Raw genomic sequence first — 24,625 nt, 5'->3', positions numbered from 1 at the left:
GCGACTTTAACAGAAATGGCGACAAAATCGCTATTGTTCCAAACCACGATTTCAGATCTGAAGCATCTCCAATGGCGTAGCAATGCCAATGCGCTCTGCCGCCTGACATTCGCGCGACCTCCTCTTCTTCCTCATCATACTTCTCTTCTTCCTCATTCTCCTCCTCCGCTGTACCGTCGTCTTCATCTTCCTCATTCTCCTCCTCCGCTGTACCGTCGTCTTCATCTTCTTCCTCCTCCTCTGCTCCGACACCGTCTACGCACTCTATTCTCTACTATGTCCTCGATGAACTCGCCGCAGGAGGAGGCCTCTGTCGAAACAGTAAGCGATTTCTCAATTTCATTAATAGATTTCTGTTTCGTTCTAATTTGGCGTTTGAATCAGGTGAGAATGGCGATAAGGGGGAGAGTGCAAGGTGTGTCGGATCTATCGGAATTGGACGATTGATAATGCGAAGGAGTTAGGGTTGAGAGGTTGGGTTCGGAACCGCCGGGATGGATCTGTGGAGGCGTTGTTTTCGGGAGATGGAGCAGCGGTGTAGGAGAGGTCTTCCTGATGCTATGGTGACTGGAATTCGGGCATTTCCGCGCACGGATGATCCTGGGAATGAATTCGAGCGTAAGCCTACTGTGTGAATGAATGAATCAGCGATTCTGATCAGGTATGAATTCGAAGCTCTCCTTGTTCCAGTTAATAATACAACTTTATGCTGATCATCTTGTGAGTATGGTAGCATTTTGGGCGTAGATGCTTTGATTATCTTCCTCCTTGATTCAGTCGGTTGATTTTGGTTTATTTGCCTGGTTGAAATTTGACTGGCTTAATTTTTGTTTTGCTCTACTCCTTAACTCTGTTCAAATTAGGTTTTAGCTCTGGATATTCGCTTTATCTATAAATTTGGGTAACACGATTTGAAGTTGGTAGATTAGTTCTTTCTTATTGATTAAATTGCATCCATTGAATGAATTCTGCTAAGTTGTTGTTCTTAGCTCTAACCATAGTTGGTTGCAGAGCCTGCAGGTTATCTAAATGAATCATAATATTGCCTTAGAAGGTGCAAATTCTTACAGCTGTTGTTTATTTAGTGTTAGCATTTAGCACAGTCAGATTTTGGATATGTTTAAGAAATTGTTAGTGTTCTTATCTTTTCGAATGGTTTAAGCTTCCAAACTAGGTTTGGGATGAGATATGCAGTACATTTGAAAGTATCTGAAGTTTTCATTTGATTCGATTCTTGTAAATTTGGTTTTAAGTTTTCACTTCAATGGGGATTTGAAAGTATCGGAAATCATTGCCAAGGAACTCATCTTGTGTGTGTTTGTGTGTTTAAATGAAATCAGAAATCATCTTGTGCCTAATGTTAGTATTATTTATTGACACTAACTACTACAAGTAAAGGAACCCAACTCCCAAAAGTAGCTGTCGGCGCAGGAAGGATGTTGCCAAGGCATGCAGTGCCAGCCATCGAAGACTTCTCTAACGAATTCTTCTACTTCAGGCAGAGGGCAATCCAGTAGTGTTGTTCAGGGTTTAGGGAAACCAACAGGATTACGAATGCCTTCTCCCAAAATCAGGTTCTTTGATGGGGTTAGTAATGCATATAAAAGTCCCATTGCAAGTGATCTTAATTACATTTACTGAATTTCGGATATCATACTCTCTGAGCTGTATTATTGAAGTATTCTCTCTTTTATTTTTTTCAGGTGAAATCATCCCCTCGCACTCCCAATGGCCACAAGCAAAGCGAGAAGTGTTGAGACTCCAAACAAGTAGAGGATGTCAGCTTCTTCAGCAAGCTCAAAGCCTGATTCGGCAAAGGCCGCATCTCTTAAAAAGTCACATGATTCGGTAAGAGAGCATCAGTCACAATGCAGATTTTAATTCATTCATTCCATCATTTATTTAAATTGATTTTTTATGGTCTCGTCTCGTCGTGTCGACTTAAGTTTTGTTTTGCTGTAAGAAAAACAAAACTATTGGATGTTATTATATGTGTTCCCTTTCCTTTCTCTGCAGCAGAGTGAGTGGGCATTGGTGAGGAGGGGTGGGGTATGTATATGCATCACTCATTCCGTAATATGTGCTGCAATGCTCTCTGCTCTCTGCTCAAGTAAGTAACTAACTCTCTCGATTGTCTCATTTTATTCAGAATACTTTCCATTTCCATCTCCATCTCCATCTCCATCCCTGGCTCGTCTACCTTTCCTTCGTTCTTTTTTCTTCTTGCCCAATCCAAGTCTGTTGGTGATTAGCAATTAAGGAAACCATTAGTCACAAGATCTTTTAAAATCTTATTATTATGACCGTTATGGTCTCTATTTATTTTTACAAGTAATTTTTTTTTTTAAAAAATCTTTATAATTAAAAAATATTCATATTATATATATATTACTATAATACTAATGAAATCATTACGATAAAAAAAACTTTTAAAATATGACCGTTTTGTTTCTATTTATTTTTAGAAATGATTTTTTAAAATTTTTATAATTTAAAAATATTTTATATTTATAATACTAATGAAATCACTAGTGATCGGACGTACCTCTTGAGCATGTAAAATCTTGCAAGATTTAATATTATTTTTTTATTATTGTTACACAAATGCTACTACTTTTTATACTTATATTTTTTACCAACTATGAATATAATATCAATATTCTTTAAATTTTGTGCGCAATCCAAATATGACCATAGTTTTTTTAGTAGAGAAGGTTAGTATTTATTATATATTGTTTTTACTGTGAAATATTTTGATTTTTTTTTAATTTTTATAGCTTCATTTTTTTTTTTTCTCTTTTATAATTAAAAAACAATTATAAAACTATTGCAAATAAAAAGTAAAGAGAGGAGGACTAGAAATTTTCTTTTATCTAAATTAAATTATTTGAATGCAATATTTATCTTCTCAATTGATAAATTTTATTTCCTCTTACAAATAAAAATATTGCAAATAAACCCAGGGGCGTTGCAGGTATGCGTAGTCGAATGTGTGCTTGAAGTATTGCAATGTGTTATTTAAATGGTTGTGTACTTTTTGTTACCTTTTGAGTTTTGTAATAAAAATGTACAAAAAGAGTAATATGGTTTCTAGTATTCGTGTCTATGTGTGAACATTAATTTTTTGTCCACTAATTGTTGAACATATTTCCATAAGACAAATGGGTCAAATTTTATTAAAACGTTTAAAATAATTGTCATGTTGTGCTTAATAATTTTCTCACCCTGAGTTATGTTGGCACATTAAAGATGGTATGAACAGATTGTTTGCGAGCTGGTACTAAGTAGCCTTAGTTTAGAGAATTGGTAAACTGTATTTCGTAATAATAATGCTTTGGACAATTTCATAATAATAGATATATGAAAAACCAGTGTAGGCATGATTTGTGTTTTTTTTTTTTTACTTAATTTCTTACTTTCAAGAGGTATATGTAAAAGCATTGGAAAATGACTTCTCTGGTGCACCATTGCAGTTCGATACAAAGGTATTGCTGGAATAAGCTTCAGCATATCGGCGGATTTAAAGAAAAAAGCTTTCAGCATATCGGTGGATTCATATTTCAAGGTACCTTGCTTTTATTATTTGAGAAAGTTGATATCATATTTGAAAAAAAAAATGTGGCAATTTGAAGCTGGTATTACTCCCCCCACCATGCAAAAAAATTAGTGCATTTTTCGCAAGGGAGGGAGTAATATTTTTTTGGGCTGGCTCGGGCTGTTTTAAAATTCAAGCCCGATAGGTTCGACCTAATTTTGCATTGGGCTTGAAAATCCAACCAAGGCATGGCCCGGTTTCAAATTATACCGGGCCAGGCCAGGCCAGCCCAGATTTTTAATATTAGATTTTAAAAATAATATATCATTTTTTATTAAATAATAAATTATATTAATCTAAATTGATATAATTAGGACAAAGTATTTTATTGATAATTAAGAATTTAAACATTAATTAATTATTAATTTTATTATATAGTTAATATTATATTAAAAAATATTTTTACTTAGAATATTTTAATCAATTAGACCCTGCTAGGCACGTCATAATTTGCATAGGCTTCAAACCAGTTTGGTTATTCAACCATACTGGGTTGGCCCGACCTAAAAATAGTTTGGAACTAATTTCTAGACCCAAATCTTTATTTGTTCGTGTCGAATATGGATTTGATAGTAGTAGACTCCACATAAACTTTACCTACAAACTAAATACACTTTAAAACAAATAAGGATAAAATTTAGAAATAAAATTAATACATCCAAATCCCGGGACCTAAACATAATTCTATTATTATATGTAAGATGCTAATGTAAATGCAATGCGAAAATATAAAAGAAAAACGACGAACTACTCCGTAATATATTTTCGGTCATCCGATCATCCGGCCGCTCCCTCTCCTATGCATCTAAAAATATTTAAAATAGATATAAGTATATATACATAGGAAACAACAAAATAATAATAAAATCACTTACCTTGGGTTTGAAATCGGTGTTGAAGGATCTTTGCGGATCCTCTCGTCTCCCATAAGTTTTACCTATAAAGTAAAAACACTAAAAAAGAAGTTAGTATAAAATTTAGAAACAAAATGAATGCATACAAGTCCCGGGACGTAAAAATAATTATATTTCTATATGCAGGATGCTAAAATAAATGCAATGCATAAATGTAAAAGAAAAAAGACGATATACTCCTTATTATGCTTTCGGTCGTCCGATCATCCGGCCCCTCCATCTCCTATGCATCTAAAATGATTTAAAATATATATTAGTATATATGCATAGGAAACAACAAAATAATATTAAAATCACTTACTTTTGATTTGAAATCGAGATCGAAGGATCTTTGCGGATCCCCTAGTCTCCATATAAACTTTACCTACAAATTAAAAGCACTTAAAAATAAGTTAGTATAAAATATAGAAGCAAAACGAATGAATGCATGCATGTCCCGGGACGGACGTAAAAATGAATCTATTTATATATGCATAATGCTAAAATAAATTAAATGCATAAATGTAAAAAGAAGGGGACGAATTACTCCCTATGATGTATTCGGTCGTCCGATCATCCGGTCACTCCCTGTCGTATGCATCTAAAAAGATTTAAAATAGATATTAATATATATCTGCATAGGAAACAACAAAATAATATTAAAATTACTTACCTTGGATTTGAAATCGAGATTGAAGGATCTTTGTGGTTTCCATAATCTCCCCATAAACTTTACCTACAAACTAAAAACACTAAAAAAGTAAGTTAGTATAAAATATAGAAAAAAAATTAATGCATGCATGTCCCGGGACTTAAAAATAAATCTATTTCTATATGCATAATGATAAAATAAATTAAATGCATAAATGTAAAAGAAAAGGGACGAATTACTCCCTATGATGTATTCGGTCGTCCGATCATCCGGTCACTCCCTCTCGTATGCATCTAAACAGATTTAAAATAGATATTAGTATATATATGCATAGGAAACAACAAAATAATATTAAAATTACTTACCTTGGATTTGAAATCGAGATTGAAGGATCTTTGTGCTTTCCATAATCTCCCCATAAGCTTTACCTACAAGCTAAAAACACTAAAAAAGTAAGTTAGTAGAAACAAAATTTAATGCATGCATGTCCCGGGACTTAAAATAAAATCTATTTCTATATGCATAATGCTAAAATAAATTAAATGCATAAATGTAAAGAGAAGGGAACGAATTACTCCCTATGATGTATTCGGTTGTCCGATCATCCGGGCACTCCCTCTTGTATGCATCTAAAAATATTTAAAATAGATATTAGTATATATATGAATAGGAAACCATAAACTAATATTAAAATCACTTACCTTGGATTTGAAATCTAGATCGAAGGATCTTTGCGCTTCCTCTAATCTCCCCATAAGCTTTACCTACAAACTAAAAACACTAAAAACGTAAGTTAGTATAAAATATAGAAACAAAAATGCATGCATGTCCCGGGACTTAAAAATAAATCTATTTCTATATGCATAATGATAAAATAAATTAAATGCATAAATGTAAAAGAAAAGGGACGAATTACTCCCTATGATGTATTCGGTCGTCCGATCATCCGGTCACTTCCTCTCGTATGCATCTAAAAAGATTTAAAATAGATATTAGTATATATATGAATAGGAAACCATAAACTAATATTAAAATCACTTACCTTGGATTTGAAATCGAGATCGAAGGATCTTTGCGGATCCTCTCGTCTCCACATACGCTTTACCTACAAACTAAAAACACTAAAAAAGTAAGTTAGTACAAAATATAGAAACAAAATTAATGCATGCATGTCCCGGGACTTAAAAATAAATCTATTTCTATATGCATAATGCTAAAATAAATTAAATGCATAAATGTAAAAAGAAGGGGACGAATTACTCCCTATCATGTATTCGGTCGTCCGATCATCCGGTCACTCCCTCTCGTATGCATCTAAAAAGATTTAAAATAGATATTAGTATATATATGCATAGGAAACAACAAAATAATATTAAAATTACTTACCTTGGATTTGAAATCGAGATTGAAGGATCTTTGTGCTTTCCATAATCTCCCCATAAGCTTTACCTACAAACTAAAAACACTAAAAAAGTAAGTTAGTATAAAATATAGAAACAAAATTTAATGCATGCATGTCCCGGGACTTAAAATAAAATCTATTTCTATATGCATAATGCTAAAATAAATTAAATGCATAAATGTAAAGAGAAGGGGACGAATTACTCCCTATGATGTATTCGGTTGTTCGATCATCCGGGCACTCCCTCTTGTATGCATCTAAAAAGATTTAAAATAGATATTAGTATATATATGCATAGGAAACCATAAACTAATATTAAAATCACTTACCTTGGATTTGAAATCTAGATCGAAGGATCTTTGCGCTTCCTCTAATCTCCCCATAAGCTTTACCTACAAACTAAAAACACTAAAAAAGTAAGTTAGTATAAAATATAGAAACAAAATTAATGCATGCATGTCCCGGGACTTAAAAATAAATCTATATCTATATGCATAATGCTAAAATAAATTAAATGCATTAATGTAAAAAGAAGGGGTCGAATTACTCCCTATGATGTATTCGGTCGTCCGATCATGCGGCCACTCCCTCTCGTATGCTTCTAAAAAGATTTAAAATAGATATTAGCATATATATGCATAAAAAACCATAAACTAATATTAAAATCACTTACTTTGGATTTGAAATCTAGATCGAAGGATCTTTGCGCTTCCTCTAATCTCCCCATAAGCTTTACCTACAAACTAAAAACACTAAAAAAGTAAGTTAGTATAAAATATAGAAACAAAATTAATGCATGCATATCCCGGGACTTAAAAATAAATCTATTTCTATATGCATGATGCTAAAATAAATTAAATGCATAAATGTAAAAAGAAGGGGACGAATTACTCCCTATGATGTATTCGGTCGTCCGATCATCCGGCCACTCCCTCTCGTATGCATCTAAAAAGATTTAAAATAGATATTAGTATATATATGAATAGGAAACCATAAACTAATATTAAAATCACTTACCTTGGATTTGAAATCTAGATCGAATGATCTTTGCGCTTCCTCTAATCTCCCCGTAAGCTTTACCTACAAACTAAAAACACTAAAAAAGTAAGTTAGTATAAAATATAGAAACAAAATTAATGCATGCATGTCCCGGGACTTAAAAGTAAATCTATTTCTATATGCATGATGCTAAAATAAATTAAATGCATAAATGTAAAAAGAAGGGGGCGAATTACTCCCTATGATGTATTCGGTCGTCCGGCCACTCCCTCTCGTATGCATCTAAAAAGATTTAAAATAGATATTAGTATATATATGCATAGGAAACCATAAACTAATATTAAAATCACTTACCTTGGATTTGAAATCGAGATCGAAGGATCTTTGCGGATCCTCTCGTCTCCACATACGCTTTACCTACAAACTAAAAACACTAAAAAAGTAAGTTAGTACAAAATATAGAAACAAAATTAATGCATGCATGTCCCGGGACTTAAAAATAAATCTATTTCTATATGCATAATGCTAAAATAAATTAAATGCATAAATGTAAAAAGAAGGGGACGAATTACTCCCTATCATGTATTCGGTCGTCCGATCATCCGGCCACTCCCTCTCGTATGCATCTAAAAAGATTTAAAATAGATATTAGTACATATATGCATAGGAAACAACAAAGTAATATTAAAATCACTTACCTTGGATTTGAAATCTAGATCGAAAGATCTTTGCGCTTCCTGTAATCTCCCCATAAGCTTTACCTACAAACTAAAAACACTAAAAAAGTAAGTTAGTATAAAATATAGAAACAAAATTAATGCATGCATGTCCCGGGACTTAAAAATAAATCTATTTCTATATGCATAATGCTAAAATAAATTTAATGCATAAATGTAAAAAGAAGGGGTCGAATTATTCCCTATAATGTATTCGGTCGTCCGATTATCCGGCCGCTCCCTCTCGAATGCATCTAAAAAGATTTAAAATAGATATTAGTATATATATATAGGAAACAACAAAATAATATTAAAATCACTTACCTATGATTTGAAATCGAGATCGAAGAATCTTTTCGGATCCCCTCGTCTCCACATAAGCTTTACCTACAAATTAAAAACACTTAAAAATAAGTTAGTATAAAATATAGAAACAAAACTAATGCATGCATGTCCCGGGACGGACGTAAAAATAAATCTATTTCTATATGCATAATGCTAAATTAAATTAAATGCATAAATGTAAAAGAAAAGGGACGAATTACTCCCTACGGTTGTCCGATCATCCGGCCGCTCCCTCTCTCGTATGCATCTAAAAATATTTAAAATAGATATTAGCATATATGTATAGGAAACAACAAAATAATATTAAAATCACTTACCTTGGATTTGAAATCGAGATCGAAGGATCTTTGCGGATCCACTCGTCTCCACATAAGCTTTACCTACAAATTAAAAACACTTAAAAATAAGTTAGTATATAATATAGAAACAAAATTAATGCATGCATGTCCCGGGACGGACGTAAAAATAAATCTATTTCTATATGCATAATGCTAAATTAAATTAAATGCATAAATGTAAAAGGAAAGGGACGAATTACTCCCTACGGTCATCCGATCATCCGGCCACTCCCTCGTCTCCACATAAGCTTTACCTACAAATAAAAAACACTTAAAAATAAGTTAGTATAAAATATAGAAACAAAATCAATGCATGCATGTCCCGGGACGGACGTAAAAATAAATCTATTTCTATATGCATAATGCTAAATTAAATTAAATGCATAAATGTAAAAGGAAAGGGACGAATTACTCCCTACGGTTGTCCGATCATCCGGCCGCTCCCTCTCTCGTATGCATCTAAAAATATTTAAAATAGATATTAGCATATATGTATAGGAAACAACAAAATAATATTAAAATCACTTACCTTGGATTTGAAATCGAGATCGAAGGATCTTTGCGGATCCACTCGTCTCCACATAAGCTTTACCTACAAATTAAAAACACTTAAAAATAAGTTAGTATATAATATAGAAACAAAATTAATGCATGCATGTCCCGGGACGGACGTAAAAATAAATCTATTTCTATATGCATAATGCTAAATTAAATTAAATGCATAAATGTAAAAGGAAAGGGACGAATTACTCCCTACGGTCGTCCGATCATCCGGCCACTCCCTCGTCTCCACATAAGCTTTACCTACAAATAAAAAACACTTAAAAATAAGTTAGTATAAAATATAGAAACAAAATCAATGCATGCATGTCCCGGGACGGACGTAAAAATAAATCTATTTCTATATGCATAATGTTAAATTAAATTAAATGCATAAATGTAAAAGGAAAGGGACGAATTACTCCCTACGGTCGTCCGATCATCCGTCCACTCCCTCGTCTCCACATAAGCTTTACCTACAAATTAAAAACACTTAAAAATAAGTTAGTATAAAATATAGAAACAAAATTAATGCATGCATGTCCCGGGACGGACGTAAAAATAAATCTATTTCTATATGCATAATGCTAAATTAAATTAAATGCATAAATGTAAAAGGAAAGGGACGAATTACTCCCTACGGTCGTCCGATCATCCGGCCACTCCCTCGTCTCCACATAAGCTTTACCTACAAATAAAAAACACTTAAAAATAAGTTAGTATAAAATATAGAAACAAAATCAATGCATGCATGTCCCGGGACGGACGTAAAAATAAATCTATTTCTATATGCATAATGCTAAATTAAATTAAATGCATAAATGTAAATGGAAAGGGACGAATTACTCCCTACGGTCGTCCGATCATCCGGCCACTCCCTCGTCTCCACATAAGCTTTACCTACAAATTAAAAACACTTAAAAATAAGTTAGTATAAAATATAGAAACAAAATTAATGCATGCATGTCCCGGGACGGACGTAAAAATAAATCTATTGCTATATGCATAATGCTAAATTAAATTAAATGCATAAATGTAAAAGGAAAGGGACGAATTACTCCCTACGGTCGTCCGATCATCCGGCCACTCCCTCGTCTCCACATAAGCTTTACCTACAAATAAAAAACACTTAAAAATAAGTTAGTATAAAATATAGAAACAAAATCAATGCATGCATGTCCCGGGACGGACGTAAAAATAAATCTATTTCTATATGCATAATGCTAAATTAAATTAAATGCATAAATGTAAAAGGAAGGGACGAATTACTCCCTACGGTCGTCCGATCATCCGGCCACTCCCTCGTCTCCACATAAGCTTACCTACAAATTAAAAACACTTAAAAATAAGTTAGTATAAAATATAGAAACAAAATTAATGCATGCATGTCCCGGGACGGACGTAAAAATAAATCTATTTCTATATGCATAATGCTAAATTAAATTAAATGCATAAATGTAAAAGGAAAGGGACGAATTACTCCCTACGGTCGTCCGATCATCCGGCCACTCCCTCGTCTCCACATAAGCTTTACCTACAAATTAAAAACACTTAAAGATAAGTTAGTATAAAATATAGAAACAAAATTAATGCATGCATGTCCCGGGACGGACGTAAAAATAAATCTATTTCTATATGCATAATACTAAATTAAATTAAATGCATAATTGTAAAAGGAAAGGGACGAGTTACTCCCTACGGCTGTCCGATCATCCGGCCACTCCCTCTCGTATGCATCTAAAAAGATTTAAAATAGATATTAGTATATATGTATAGTAAACAACAAAATAATATTAAAATCACTTACCTTGGATTTGAAATCGAGATCGAAGGATCTTTTCGCTATCGCCATCGCCTTGGGTGCTGCTGTCCGTTAGGATCATCCCACCATTTTTATTGACGTGTTTCAGCAGCTTCTTGGACAGTCTCTTCTTTGGGAAGACATGTACATATGGGGGTAGAAGGGTCTCTTGTGTCTCCTACAAAATAAGCACACAACATCATACATCATAACCAAGAAAGTTCCAAGATTGGATTCTAAAATTTTCCAAGAAAAGTGCCAAAGTTCCAAGATTGGATTCCAAAATTTTCCAAGAAAAGTTCCAAGATTGGATTCTAAAATTTTCCAAGAAAAGTGCCAAAGTTCCAAGATTGGATTCTAAAATTTTCCAAGAAAAGTGCCAAGTTCCCAAGATTGGATTCTAAAATTTTCCAAGAAAAGTTCCAAGATTGAAAAAGCACTTAAAATAAAGCAACAATTAATTTGTATTTTACCGATGAATATAGCAGCAAAAAAGGCTCTAAACCCTTGTAAATATTGAAGACTTCACCAAAATTACATTACCACTAGAGCAGTAAAAGTAAAGCTCAAAACTTACTCGTCGACAAGTGTCAGCTGGATCCCCGAAATTCTGCAGAACCCTCTTCACAAAACCTTCGGAATTCCACCTGCCCCTGCCTTTGCTTTGCTGCTATTGCATCGATCGATCGATCGAGATCGAAGCACTGCACTTGACCTCTCCCTTAAATGGATCGCCCTCCTAAGCACTGCACTTGACCTCTTCCTTAAATGGATCGCCCTTCCTCGTGTAAGCACACCTCTTCCTAATTCCTAATTCCTAATTTCCTCTCACCAAACCAAGAACCCCCCCTGCCCCTGCCCTGCTCTGCTCGTACCCCCCATTGCATTTGTATTGCACCCCCAAAAACTTATAATAATGTTTACAAAATCAAAATGAAGAATATTTATAATGTATGCTTTAACGGCTACTTACCTAAAATAAAACACTTACCATATATAATTTTATATTTTAATATTATGTTTATATTAAAATTAAAATCAAATTCAAATTCAAATTCAAAATCATTATACTTAACGGCTACTTACCTAATATAAAACACTTACCATATATAATTTTATATTTTAATATTATGTGTATATTAAAATTAAAATCAAATTCAAATTCAAAATCATTATACTTAACGGCTACTTACCTAATATAAAAAGTTACCATATATAATTTCACATTTTAATATTATGTGTATATTAAAATTAAAATAATTTCTTTTTTTAATATTATGTGTATATTAAAATTAAAATCAAAATTATTATGCTTAACGGCTACTTATCTAATATAAAAAGTTACCATATATAATTTCACATTTTAATATTATGTATATATTAAAATTAAAATATTTTTTTTTAAAAAAATATTATGTGTATATTAAAATTAAAATCAAAATCAAAATCATTATGCATAACGACTACTTACCTAATTTAAAAACTTACCATATATAATACCCTCCTCCTATTTAAAAAATCTAATAAAAATTAAAATAATTTTTTTAATATTATATGTATATATATTTTTATATTTAAATTATATTTTATTGCTTCTATAAAAATATAATATTTTATTTGAATATACTGCTACAATTACATATATTTATTTATAATCATTAATTTTATTATATTACTAATGATATTTTTAATAGATTAATAATTTAAAATTTATTTTACTGGTGTATTAATTTTGTATTTTTAGTTTAAAGTAGTGTAAAAAAAATATTACCCAACTAATTTGTCAATTTTAGCTGGGGCACGAAGTTTTAGTTATGATGTAATTAGTAATTAATTAAGAAATATATTAGTAAAATAATTATAGTATAATAAAAATAATTATAGATTAAAATGACTGAATTAAAGAAATTTTTTTATAAATTATGAATTTTAAAATATGATTAAAGTGTATAATTATATTTCCAAAACAGAAAAGAGATAATTTATATGGGACGGACAAATAGAGAAAAAGTGGACAAATTAAATGGGACGGAGGAAGTAATATTTTATATTAAACTATTATATTTTTTAGTGTATAAATTATATATTATATATTTTGTACAAAACTATATATATTATATTTTTTTAATATAAATCGAAAACGATATTAAAAATTAAGTGGCGATATCAACCTGGGTCACCCCGCTGTCGCTCACCCCGTACATCGACACGCCGTCGAGCTCGTTTTCGCTCGAAACCATGTCCGAATAAACACCCTCGAGCTCGATCTCGTCCGTCGACGACAACGGGATCCTGCTCAGCTCCTCATCGAACTTCTTGGCGATCTCCGTTTCGTGGATTCGGTACTTCGACGCCAACGTTCGTATGCACGATATCCGCACCTGGGTCGATATTGCCCGCTTCACTTCGGCGGAATTGTCGCAGTCGATGAACCACCTCACCCACTGCCGCGCGATCCCGACGAACCAGTCGACGATTTGATCATCGTCGAGTAGGATTAGTATGTAGCACGTTCGCGCGTAACCTTCCGCGTTCGTTAATCCGTATCGGTGGAGACGCTTCGATATGTTGTTCACGGGCGCGAGAATTTCTGTGACGTAACCACGATCGGGGCTTTTGTCGGGTAGAAGAGCGAGCATCGATACAGTCTCCGACGCGGCATACTTGTCGACCCGTTTTTCGAATTCACGGTACGAATCGGTGAGCTCGTCGGGAAGCGCCGGTTCGACGATTTTCTTCGCTAGAACGAACTCTTCGCTGAGGCTCGTTTCGGGTTGACGTCCTGCATCCAATATATATATATATATAATAATAAACATTGAATGTGATATTTTTGTCTTTGACATTATAAAAATGATTGTATGTTATAACGTTATGTTTGTAATTTAAGTAAAAATTTAATGGTATTTTAATATTAATGTATAATTATTTTTTTTTAAATAAAAAATAAATATTTTGAAGTGGGCATTAAAATATATATATATATATACTTCTGAATTGAGATGAAATGAATATTGAACTAGAAAGGTAGAAGTTACAACTTTTCATCATATATATATATATATTACTGATATGTAAGCACATAAAAATAAATAAACGTTACAAAATTTAAATAAATATATATATATATATATGATAGCGGTTATAGTGCTGATGAGTCGACCACGTTGGCAAATTAATATAAAATAATTAGCAATTCGTCGCAAAGCAAATATCATAATACATTAATTTAGAAGCAATTAACATTTCATCACACTACAAATGACATATATTGTATTATTAAATAGAGTATTATATTAATATTTGTTATTTTTTATATTATATTAATATATATTATTTTTTTCATAAATATTTATTGATGTTAAATTCCAGTCTAGACATAAAAATAATAATTTATTACATAAATGGGAGGATAGAATTCATAGTTTTTATTATTCTTTACAAAATGGAACTGCAGAGAAATGAGAGTAGAGAATAGAATGGAAGAGAAATGGAATTGAGTAGAGAACGAGAATTAATTCTCTAAATTTATTTTGAGAAATCTAAAAAAAAATGCAGATATACGAATGATCAAACAAAAATAAATGATTAACCCGATAAAAAGAGAGTTTTAACGAATGAAAATTTATGAAAAATATTTTTGGTAATTTTTTTTTAAAAAAAATTATATATTATATACGATGTTTTTTAAAATTTTATTTTAGTACAATTTCTTAAAATATCGTAAAAAGTAAATACTTTAAAAATATATTAAGTTTGTTTTTTGTAAACTTAAAATAATATAATTTTAATAAAATTATAAAAATTAAATAGTATAAACAAATTTTAAAAATTAAAAAAAAAAAACATATACTGCGACATCATTTCTCTGGGTATGGGAGAGAAATGAAAATAGAGCAATGGAAATGATTTATTTCTTAAGTTTCATTTCTCTAAAACAAACAAACAAGAGAAATTGTACCGTTTCCATTTCTCTGGCCTCATTTCTATGTACCAAACACAACCTAAGTGTTATAATTTGTTTGTGCACAACTTTTAAATGTTGCTTTCATCTTTATTACAACTTGCTTGTCATTTTTTTGTTTATATATTTTAAGATGGATCACTTTAAAGACAAGTAATTTATTAAAAGGAATAACATTTTGTTTAAGATTACAAAGTTATGTATAACTATAGTATTTATTATTGAATCTAATAGTACACACAAAAAAATAAAAAAATAAAATAAAATAGTACACGAAATTCAATTCAGAACGCAATGCAAATAATTTCAAATCTCTAAAATTAATTATAATTTCAAACTGGATTTTGATTAGAAAGTACTTATAATATGAAGTAATTCAAAACAAATCATTAAAAAAAAAAAAAAATTGTCTTTTGAGAAAAATATATGAAATAAAAGATAATTTCATTGGCAAATCAATTTTTTATTTATTTTTTTATTTTTTATCAATATAAAGTGTAAAATAATTATATAATTATATTAACAAAGTAGTAATATAATTTATTTGCCTATCGCACATTAAATATTATATAAAATAAAACTTTGTTTAATTTTATTTTATTATATATTTTATATATAATAATTAAGTTAATGGGAGGGGACACGTGTCAAACGCCTACAAGTAGCTCTATGCTCCTCTCCTCTCCTTGGAGATTTACCAACAAAATTGTCTTTCGATTTGAAGATATTAAATTAAATATTTTTAATAATTTTTTAAATTACATAGTCCATTTGAATTCGATACAAATTTATTTTTTTTAAAAAAAGTTACGTAATATATTTTATTGAAAAATTATTAAAAACAAAAGTTACTTAATTATAATTAAAAATAATTATATTATATCGGAGCTCTCTACGTCCAGAGTGATTGTCTTTCCGGTAAGAGTTTTCATCTAAAATAAATCCATGGAGTTGTAGAGAAGGTGTAAGCAATATGATTTAAAAGAATGTTTCTGCCATGTATAAACGCTCAACATCTCCAGATTAATCACTGCTTTCAAATTTTTAATTCTAAACACGAAAAAAACCTTCAATATGGGGAAATTTAAAGAGGATTTGGAATTATTCAACAACATACTTCACATGAATATCTGAAAATAACTCTTGGTGATATCAAAATTGAATTTAAACAAATTTAAGAGAGCAATTCCGACTCGACAAATCGCTACGTATTATCACAAAAGTTTAGTACGTAATGGATTCTCCGAGAAAACTTAACAGTTATTAGGTTAAGTAAACTCCATCATACATCAAACAGATTGTAAAACCGCTTCTAATCATTCAATCAGATGAATCATCGAGGATAAACTTCCCCTTTCTAGCGCACGTAATTAACCTCATTCAACTAACTTTTAATTAATTTTTCTTAAGAAAACTCTAATTAACACACATACGAACCAAGATCAGCGACGCAACCGCACCAAAAATCAAATTCCAACTAAACATCACATCGATACGGACTAGAATTCCTCCAAAACAAAAATAACACCACTCATCGCATACATCACAAACAAAAAACCACATATATATCGAAATAAACATAACATAAAGCGCTATAATTAACATCGAACAGAATTCAAATAAGAGAAAGAAACCATACCTTTGAATCAAGTATCAGTTTGTAGCAGCAGAGAAAAAAGTAGAGAAAAATCTTCGAGAACAGAATTGAAGTACAGCGGCAAAAGCAAAGAGCGAACCATTTATATAATGGTTCGGAACGTATTTTCATTCCGATATATCAGCCGTTGATTTTGTAGATGTAATCCTAACCGTCCGTATATATTTTTAAAATTTTTTCTTTTTCTAAACTATATGTCGAATCTTTTAAACTTTTTTCTTTTTCTAAACTATATGTCAAAAGGAAATCCATAATTTATCTATTAGTAAAAGTTACCTAAATCTTTGTTTGTTTGGGAGTTTGGATTTTGAGTTAAAATTTGAATAGTAAAAATTTTTAATTTGAATAGTTGTACGATGTAATATAAATAGACGTTAATAAAATATTTTGAATGTAGAATTGATTTTTAATATAATATAAAAAATTAAATAATAGGTGTTTGATTTGATATTTTTGGAACAAACACGTCCTAAAAGAATTTTAGAGCCCAATAATAAGAGATTCTGTTACCATTAATAATTTTATTTACTTTTAATTTGTAAAGTTTTGGCACAGTTTTTTCTTCATAAAAATTTGAAAGTTTTCAAATTCTTAAAATTGTAGTAAAAAGTTGAGTTTTTTTTATACATTTTTTGAGAAAAATATATATTTTTAGGGTTTTTTTTCTTTTAAAAAAAAAATCTTGTCGATAAATATAAATAGTGCATAAAATCAAAAGAAAAAATCTCTTATTATATATTTTTATTAATTAAATATTGAATACTACTATATAATATTTGTTGAATATATATTCAAAATATTACTACCTCCGTCTCATATACCGTGTCTGCTACACTGTAGACACGGTATTTTAGAAGGAGTATAATTAGTAGATAATTAAGAATGTATTAGTGAAAATAATTATTTGAAAATTTAAATAATTATAAATTAAGATTAAGATAACTAATTAGTTTAATTAAAATTTAAAAAAAATTAAAAAGTTTAAAATGAGATTAAAGTGTGTAATCATTTTCCAAAAAAAGAAAGTGACATAATATGTAGGACGGACAGAAACGACAACGTGAACATGATACGTGAGACGGAGGGAGTATTTATTTTGACGAGCTTACACAATAGGGTTTGGCCCAAATCCAATTTTCAGTCCATTGTTATATATGTTTGCATGTATTTCTATTTCTATTTCTATTTTCATTATTTAAAAAATAATTATTATAATAATAAAATTATTACTTCTTGAACTTATTTAGGCTATTATTACTTCCGTCATTTAATTGTATTTCCTTTTCCTTTATAAATTTGCAAGATATTAGTAATATATTTGTTTAATATTGATAATTTTAAGTATTTTTGTTATGAAATACTTCCTCTGTCCAAACAATAAGTATATATTTACTTTTGGCATGGAATTTAAGAAAATATTTTAATTATAGTGGGTAGGTAAAAATAATATAATGACATTTTTACCCTTGTATTTGGTATAAAAGAAATGATGTGATGTAAAGTAAGGGTATTTATGAAAAAAAAAAATAAAGTATTTAATGAAATGATTGCTTTGTAATTGGAAGTCCCAAAATATAAATATATGCTGGACTGAGGGAGTACTAAAAATTGTAAAAATATTATGGAATTAAAATAATGTATTGTACTCGTCCGTATCAATTTAAAGTATTCTTTTTACTATTTTCATTTATCTCATTTAAAAATATACATTTTCTATTTTAGTAAAAATAATCATACACGTTAATACTAAAATATCATTATACATACAATTACTTATAAATATCAAAAATTATTACGTACTTTCACTTATTAATAAAATACTTACTATTATTTCTTAATTTACTATAAAATTTCAAAAAAAGTAGTATTTTGGAATTGAATGGAGAGAGTACATTTTTATTGACTTTTATGTATTTTTATTTTTTTTTTCTTTTCTTGTTATACATATATTGTATCTCAATGTATTTTATTGTTCTATTTTTAAGAAATCATATAAAAATAAAACACTACCTTTTTCTTTTTCTTGTGTGTATTTTAAAAGAGTTTTACTATTAACTTAATTTCTTCAAAATTTTCAAACTTTTCATTTAAACAAGCATTGATGATTTCCCAAAAATGAAACGTTACATTTAAATATATATATATATATATATATTGGGGAGTTTTGGAAATGTGAACCTTTTTTAAAAAAAAAATATTAAAAAATTGTATTGATATTTTATATTCTTTATTTCATCTTAATTTATTTTTACTTATTTGCTCTGGATAAATCTCATATCGAACTTAATAGTCTGTAAACTAAATCTGATAAAACAAATCACATTAGACAACCTTCGATCGGAATTAATACTGTGCAAACTAATCATCCCTTACGAGACTATATTGTGTTATAGTTTTAATCACCTAAAAATTATTCAATAAACAATCCAAATAATTATAAAATAATACTCCATCCGTCCCACATACCGTGTCTGCTACACCGTAGACACAATATTTTAGGATGGGTGTAATTAGTAGATAATTAAGAATGTATTTGTAAAAATAATTAAGAATGTATTAGTAAAAATAATTATCCTATAATATAAATAATTATAAATTAAAATTAAGATAACTAATTAGTTTAATTAAAATTAAAAAAAAAATAAAAAATTTAAAATGAGATTAAAGTGTGGAATCATTTTCCAAAAAAAGAAAGTGACATGAAACGTGGGACGGACAGAAACGGCAACATGTACATGGTATGTGCAGGGCCGTCTCGAGCGAAAAATTAATTATAAGCCCCTATAAACACATGATTAAAATGTATTTTCAAAATAATATCACTGATTGGTGTCGATTGGACAAGATGTTGAATTCGACGGTCTGGGTAGTATTTGAGAACAAAAAAATGAAAGACGGACTATCCGAATGTTTGAAAAGCAAAGATTGAGTGAGGGTGAAAGAGAGAGAGAGGAGAGAAGATGGGGCAGGTTGGGTTTGAGTGGGTGGACGCAGTGCGGCAGGGTGTGAGGTAGAGAAACGTAGACGATGATTAAATTTGTAAAGATGGGGTAAGATATAGTTAGGTAGAAGAGATAGGAAAGTACATATTATTAGAGTTTAAGATTTAATTATAAAATTAAATTGAATAATTATAAAGAAAAAAAAAAATATAAACTAAAATTTAAAATTTAAAATTTAATAATAATAATAGATAATACAATTTTAAAATATGAATCATCTATTAATTAGGGGCTCTGAACGGTTGTTCACTCTGTTCCTGCTCAAAGCCGCCCCTGATGTGTGGAACGGAGAAAATAACAAGTCCTACCCCTACACCCCTACACTACCAGACCATCCATTCCCTTGCTGGACAAGAATTTGTGTATATATTTTTGGTAATTTTTTATACTTCAAATTTGAATTTAATTTTTTTAAATTAAAGTAAATATTGTACGTAATATATTAAATAAAAAATATTAAAAATAATATTTTATAGTAATTTTGAGTTTTTAAAAGTTTAAAGAAAAAGATCAATTAAAAAAATAACATCCTTTATTTACTTTTGTTTTAGTAATTAAAATTTTAAATACTTGAAGCAAATTTAATTATTATATATAAAAGTAAATTACATTGCCAATTTGGCATGCCTACTATAGTATTAGGAAGCCGACAATGAGTAGTTTGTTTCAACAAATTTTATGATACTAATAATGAAGACATCTTGTGCCTAGTTTGTAAAATTAAATTAACACATTTTTTCCAAACAAATTAATATGTACATATATTTATTATTTTTATATTATATATGCAATTTTCTATATATCAGATAAAATATTTTCTTTTTAAGCCATTTTTTCTTAAGAAAAAACACCCTAAGGATGTGTTTGGTACAGAGAAATAAGGCAAGCGAAATGAAAATGGTGTCATTTCTCTTATTTTTTTGAGTAATAAGTTTCTTTTAATTCTATGAATATTTTGTTATTCTAATTTTTGTAATAAAATATTTATCCATTTTCATAATAAAAAAAAATAGCAAAAGCAAAATAAAAATAGAGGTTGAATTCTTTTGTGAGTTTTATACAGTTTTTTACTATTAAGATTCATTTTTCATCGAAAAATGTAAAATCAAACAATTATTTTTTTATATATTATATTAACATAAATATATTTTACATTCAAAACATTATATCAATATCTATTTATGTCGTATCAAACAACTATTCACATTCAATTTTTTACTATTTAAAAATTAAACTTAAAAATCTAAACCCACAAATATTTAAATTATATATGTCGAAAGGAATCATGGGCTTTAACTACTAAGGCCCATTATGTAAATAGAAATACAATAATAAAATCAATATCGAAAATGTTATAGAAAAAAATATAGAAAATTGTTGGGACTGGGTCAACTCAACACTAGTATGATATTGTCCGCTTTGGGCTTGAGCATTGGTTGTGGTGGTGGGCTCGCCCTCGTGACCTGCGGATGAGCCTTGTGTCGAAAGTCTCATGGCGGTGTCGGGTTCGTCCCGATTGAGGTGGTCAGGCAGCGGGTCCCTTTGTGATAGGCGGTACAAGGTGGGCAGGGAAGGTCCATTGGTTGGTCCTTGGTTTGAGGAGAGGATTGTTGGGGTGCATAACCCAAGTCCCACATTGGAAGTTGTGAAGAAAATTTCACACCTTATAAGTCCCAAGTAAACTCCACTAGTATGAGGCCTTTTGGAGGATATCCAAAAACAAATCCGTGCGGGCTTAGCCCAAAGCGGACAATATCATACTAGTTTTGAGTTGACCCAGTCCCAACAAAAATGTTATCGAAAATATTTTTTAATTGAAGGTGTTATGAATATTTTTTAAAAAGATATCCTCTCCGTTCATTTTCTAAAACTCTAAGTGATATCTACACGTTTTTTTAGGTAATTAATTTTTGGTTGTAAATTGACAAAATAGCCCTTTATTTTGTGTATAGATATAAAAAAGATAAATAAAGTAAGGATAAAAAGGTAAATTCTATGTATAAAAATAGAAAGAGGACAATCATTTTTGGACTTTCCAAGAAGGAAAGTAGAACATTAGTTGTTTGTGGACGGAGGGAGTAATTGAATATCACCCTAATTAAAATAAAGTTATTGATGCTAACTGTATAATTACCTTATATTTGGAAATATAAATCTATTCAAAATTAAAAAATATTTATAGTTAATTACTTTTTAATTGGTATATATTTAAATCGTAACTATGCATAAAATTATCCAGTACGATGGGATTATAACATCATTAAATTCAATTAAAATAAAACGGTTGTTGTAAAATATCGTCACTAACGACTTAATTGGAAAAGTCTTTTGGAATTGATTTAATCGTAGGATTCCTTCTCAAGAAAGGATTCAGACTATCTCGTGATAATCGAAAAAATCAATGAAAAAAAAAGCCAATACGCAAGAACAAAAATTAAATTGAAATTAATGGCGGAAAACTATAAAAAATCTGAAAAACAAAATAGAAAAATAAAATTACAGAGAAAATAATGAAGAAGAAAATGATGAATTAATGGCCGACTCTTTTCTGTTATGATGTGCTCTATTTATTTATTATTTTGATTTATGTTTGGATTAGATATTATCCCTAATTATTTTCAACAATTCCAATTACCTTCATTTCCATCTTTTTTTCATCTGCTTCAAATGCACCAGGCCGGCTGGATCCTTGGGCTAGTCATGTCCGTAGACCCACTCGCTGATCTTGACCTTCTGTTGGGCTGCGAACCTTGAGGATTTGGGCTGCACTTGTGTTGGGTCGGTTCAATTAATTTTGAGCGTGTATAAAAACAAAACTTACGAGATTGAATTAATTATCCAATCGAAATATTTATTTTTATTTTTATCTATAATATATATGAAAAGTCGAAATCAAATTGGGGAATAAAGTTTCAATCTTAGGCAATGATGCCTCTGCCACTTTACGTATTTGATTTGCCTAATTGCAATCAATTTTTCATTACATAGATAATTACGAATTAATTAATTAATTAATGATACAGCAAGCATATCTGGTTCTGGGGTCCAGGCGCTTTCAAGAAATGGCGAGGCCACGTGCAAATGATAGGAATGTCGCTTCCGCGCCACTGATGCACGATGATAATGATTTCCCACCGTTTATTCCACTCTGTGGGCCCCATTCAAATTTTATGACCAAACAGAAAATATAAAAGAACCAACAAATTTTAATTGGTGATTGTGGGCATATTTAGGATACGAATTATCATTTATTATAAAATAATTTTAAATTATTAATTGGTCATTTATTTATAATTCAACTTACTCATTGTTGATTTGATAAGTTACATTGACATTAAGAGAAAAAATTGATAATTGTAAAATAAATTACATAAAAATACCTTTTTTTATTTTTATTTTTGATATATATATATATTTTAATTTTTCGAACATGTTAAAATGAATTTTAATTTCAAAAAAATATGCATTTACAACGAATTATAAATTAATCATGTGATTATTTTTGTTACGCTGCTAGTAGATTAACTAGATCATATATATATATATATAGATGTAGAAAATGCAACAATTAAAATTTATACCATTGAATAAATGCACACCTGAAGCATAATAGACCTCTAGATTCTAAACATAAAAAACTATTGAAAAAAATAGAAACAAATGGAAAAGGGTGATAAATTGAATGTTAATTAAAATTCTAAGTACTTTATATTAGTTTCTAATATATATATATAAATATTAAGTTTGAGGGGTTAATTTGAATTTTAATAATATTTGAATTTAATATTTTATAAGAAAAAAAATATTTGTATTAAAAATGAAACAAATATTATTGATTTTATTTGAAACACAAACAAAAATACACCTCTTATATTGGCTTATTATATATTACATCGGTCCGTCTAATAAGTAACATACTTTTGGCGTAGAATAGATAGTTAAAAGTAGTGTAAAAATAATTTTAATTTTTTTATTATTTTAATAAAATAATTACTTTATAATTAAATAAATTAAAATAAAAATATATATACATTTTGACTGAACCACTGAGTGTAACAAAAACAAATTTGTATTAAAGAAAATTTTATTTATGATGTGTTTGTTCGGGGGTTTGAATTTTGAGTTGAGATTTGAATAGTAAAAATTTTGAATTTGAATAGTTGTATGATGTGATATAAATAAGTGTTGATGTGATATTTTGAATGTAAAATTGATTTTTAGTATAATATAAAAAATAAAAAATAGATATTTGATTTGATATTTTTTGGGAAAAAATGGGATGAATAATAAAATTTTTGTAAAATCTTACAAACGAACACACCCTAGGCCTGGGTGTGTTTGTTTGGGGGATTGGATTAGATTTATACTATTCATCCAATTTTTTTCTCCAAAAAATATCAAATCAAACACCTATTTTTTATTTTTTATATTATACTAAAAATCAATTTTACATTCAAAATATCACATCAACACCTATTTATATCACATCATACAACTATTCAAATTCAAAATTTTTACTATTCAAATCCCAACTCAAAATCCAAAGCCCCGAACAAACACACCCTAATCACAAAACTAGGGGCCTTGCAAATATCGTGATTGATGGTAACTAATTTCCACATTTCGGAAAATGCTACCATATTATTGTCCCAAAATTTGAAATAAAATAAAAATAAATAAAATTGAGGAATCATTATTGAACAAAAAATAAAATGTTGACT

General features: G+C 29.5%; 1 protein-coding gene across 4 annotated transcripts; it reads left to right on the top strand.

The window, feature by feature from the left end:
* LOC127265225 (uncharacterized) lies at positions 1-22,709 on the top strand. Of its 4 annotated transcripts, XM_051294941.1 has the most exons (7): positions 1-321; positions 385-661; positions 1,399-1,587; positions 1,704-1,848; positions 2,017-2,110; positions 3,474-3,565; positions 22,581-22,709. In XM_051294941.1, the coding sequence occupies exons 4-7, from the start codon at positions 1,777-1,779 to the stop codon at positions 22,656-22,658; spliced, it is 336 nt and encodes a 111-aa protein (XP_051150898.1). In that variant the 5' UTR covers positions 1-321; positions 385-661; positions 1,399-1,587; positions 1,704-1,776; the 3' UTR covers positions 22,659-22,709. The 4 variants fall into 4 exon arrangements, 1 of the variants encoding a protein (XP_051150898.1); XR_007841924.1 differs by lacking the exon at positions 22,581-22,709 and having other exon boundaries at positions 1,394-1,587; positions 3,474-11,605; XR_007841925.1 differs by lacking the exon at positions 22,581-22,709 and having other exon boundaries at positions 2-321; positions 1,399-1,574; positions 3,474-11,605.
* Positions 22,710-24,625: the final 1,916 nt, after the last annotated feature.

This window comes from Andrographis paniculata, unplaced genomic scaffold (assembly GCF_009805555.1).
Source record: "Andrographis paniculata isolate CXL003 unplaced genomic scaffold, ASM980555v1 Contig72END, whole genome shotgun sequence".
Lineage (NCBI taxonomy): Eukaryota > Viridiplantae > Streptophyta > Magnoliopsida > Lamiales > Acanthaceae > Andrographis > Andrographis paniculata.
This window is presented reverse-complemented; position numbering and strand designations above follow the sequence as displayed.

Excerpts from the sequence above, each read along its gene's own strand:
- LOC127265225 (XM_051294941.1), top strand. The coding sequence starts at position 1,777 with ATGTCAGCTTCTTCAGCAAGCTCAAAGCCTGATTCGGCAAAGGCCGCA. Across the intron at positions 2,111-3,473 it reads GCTCTCTGCTCTCTGCTCAA|TTCGATACAAAGGTATTGCT; the intron begins GTAAGTAACTAA and ends GCACCATTGCAG. Across the intron at positions 3,566-22,580 it reads CGGTGGATTCATATTTCAAG|GCCGGCTGGATCCTTGGGCT; the intron begins GTACCTTGCTTT and ends CAAATGCACCAG.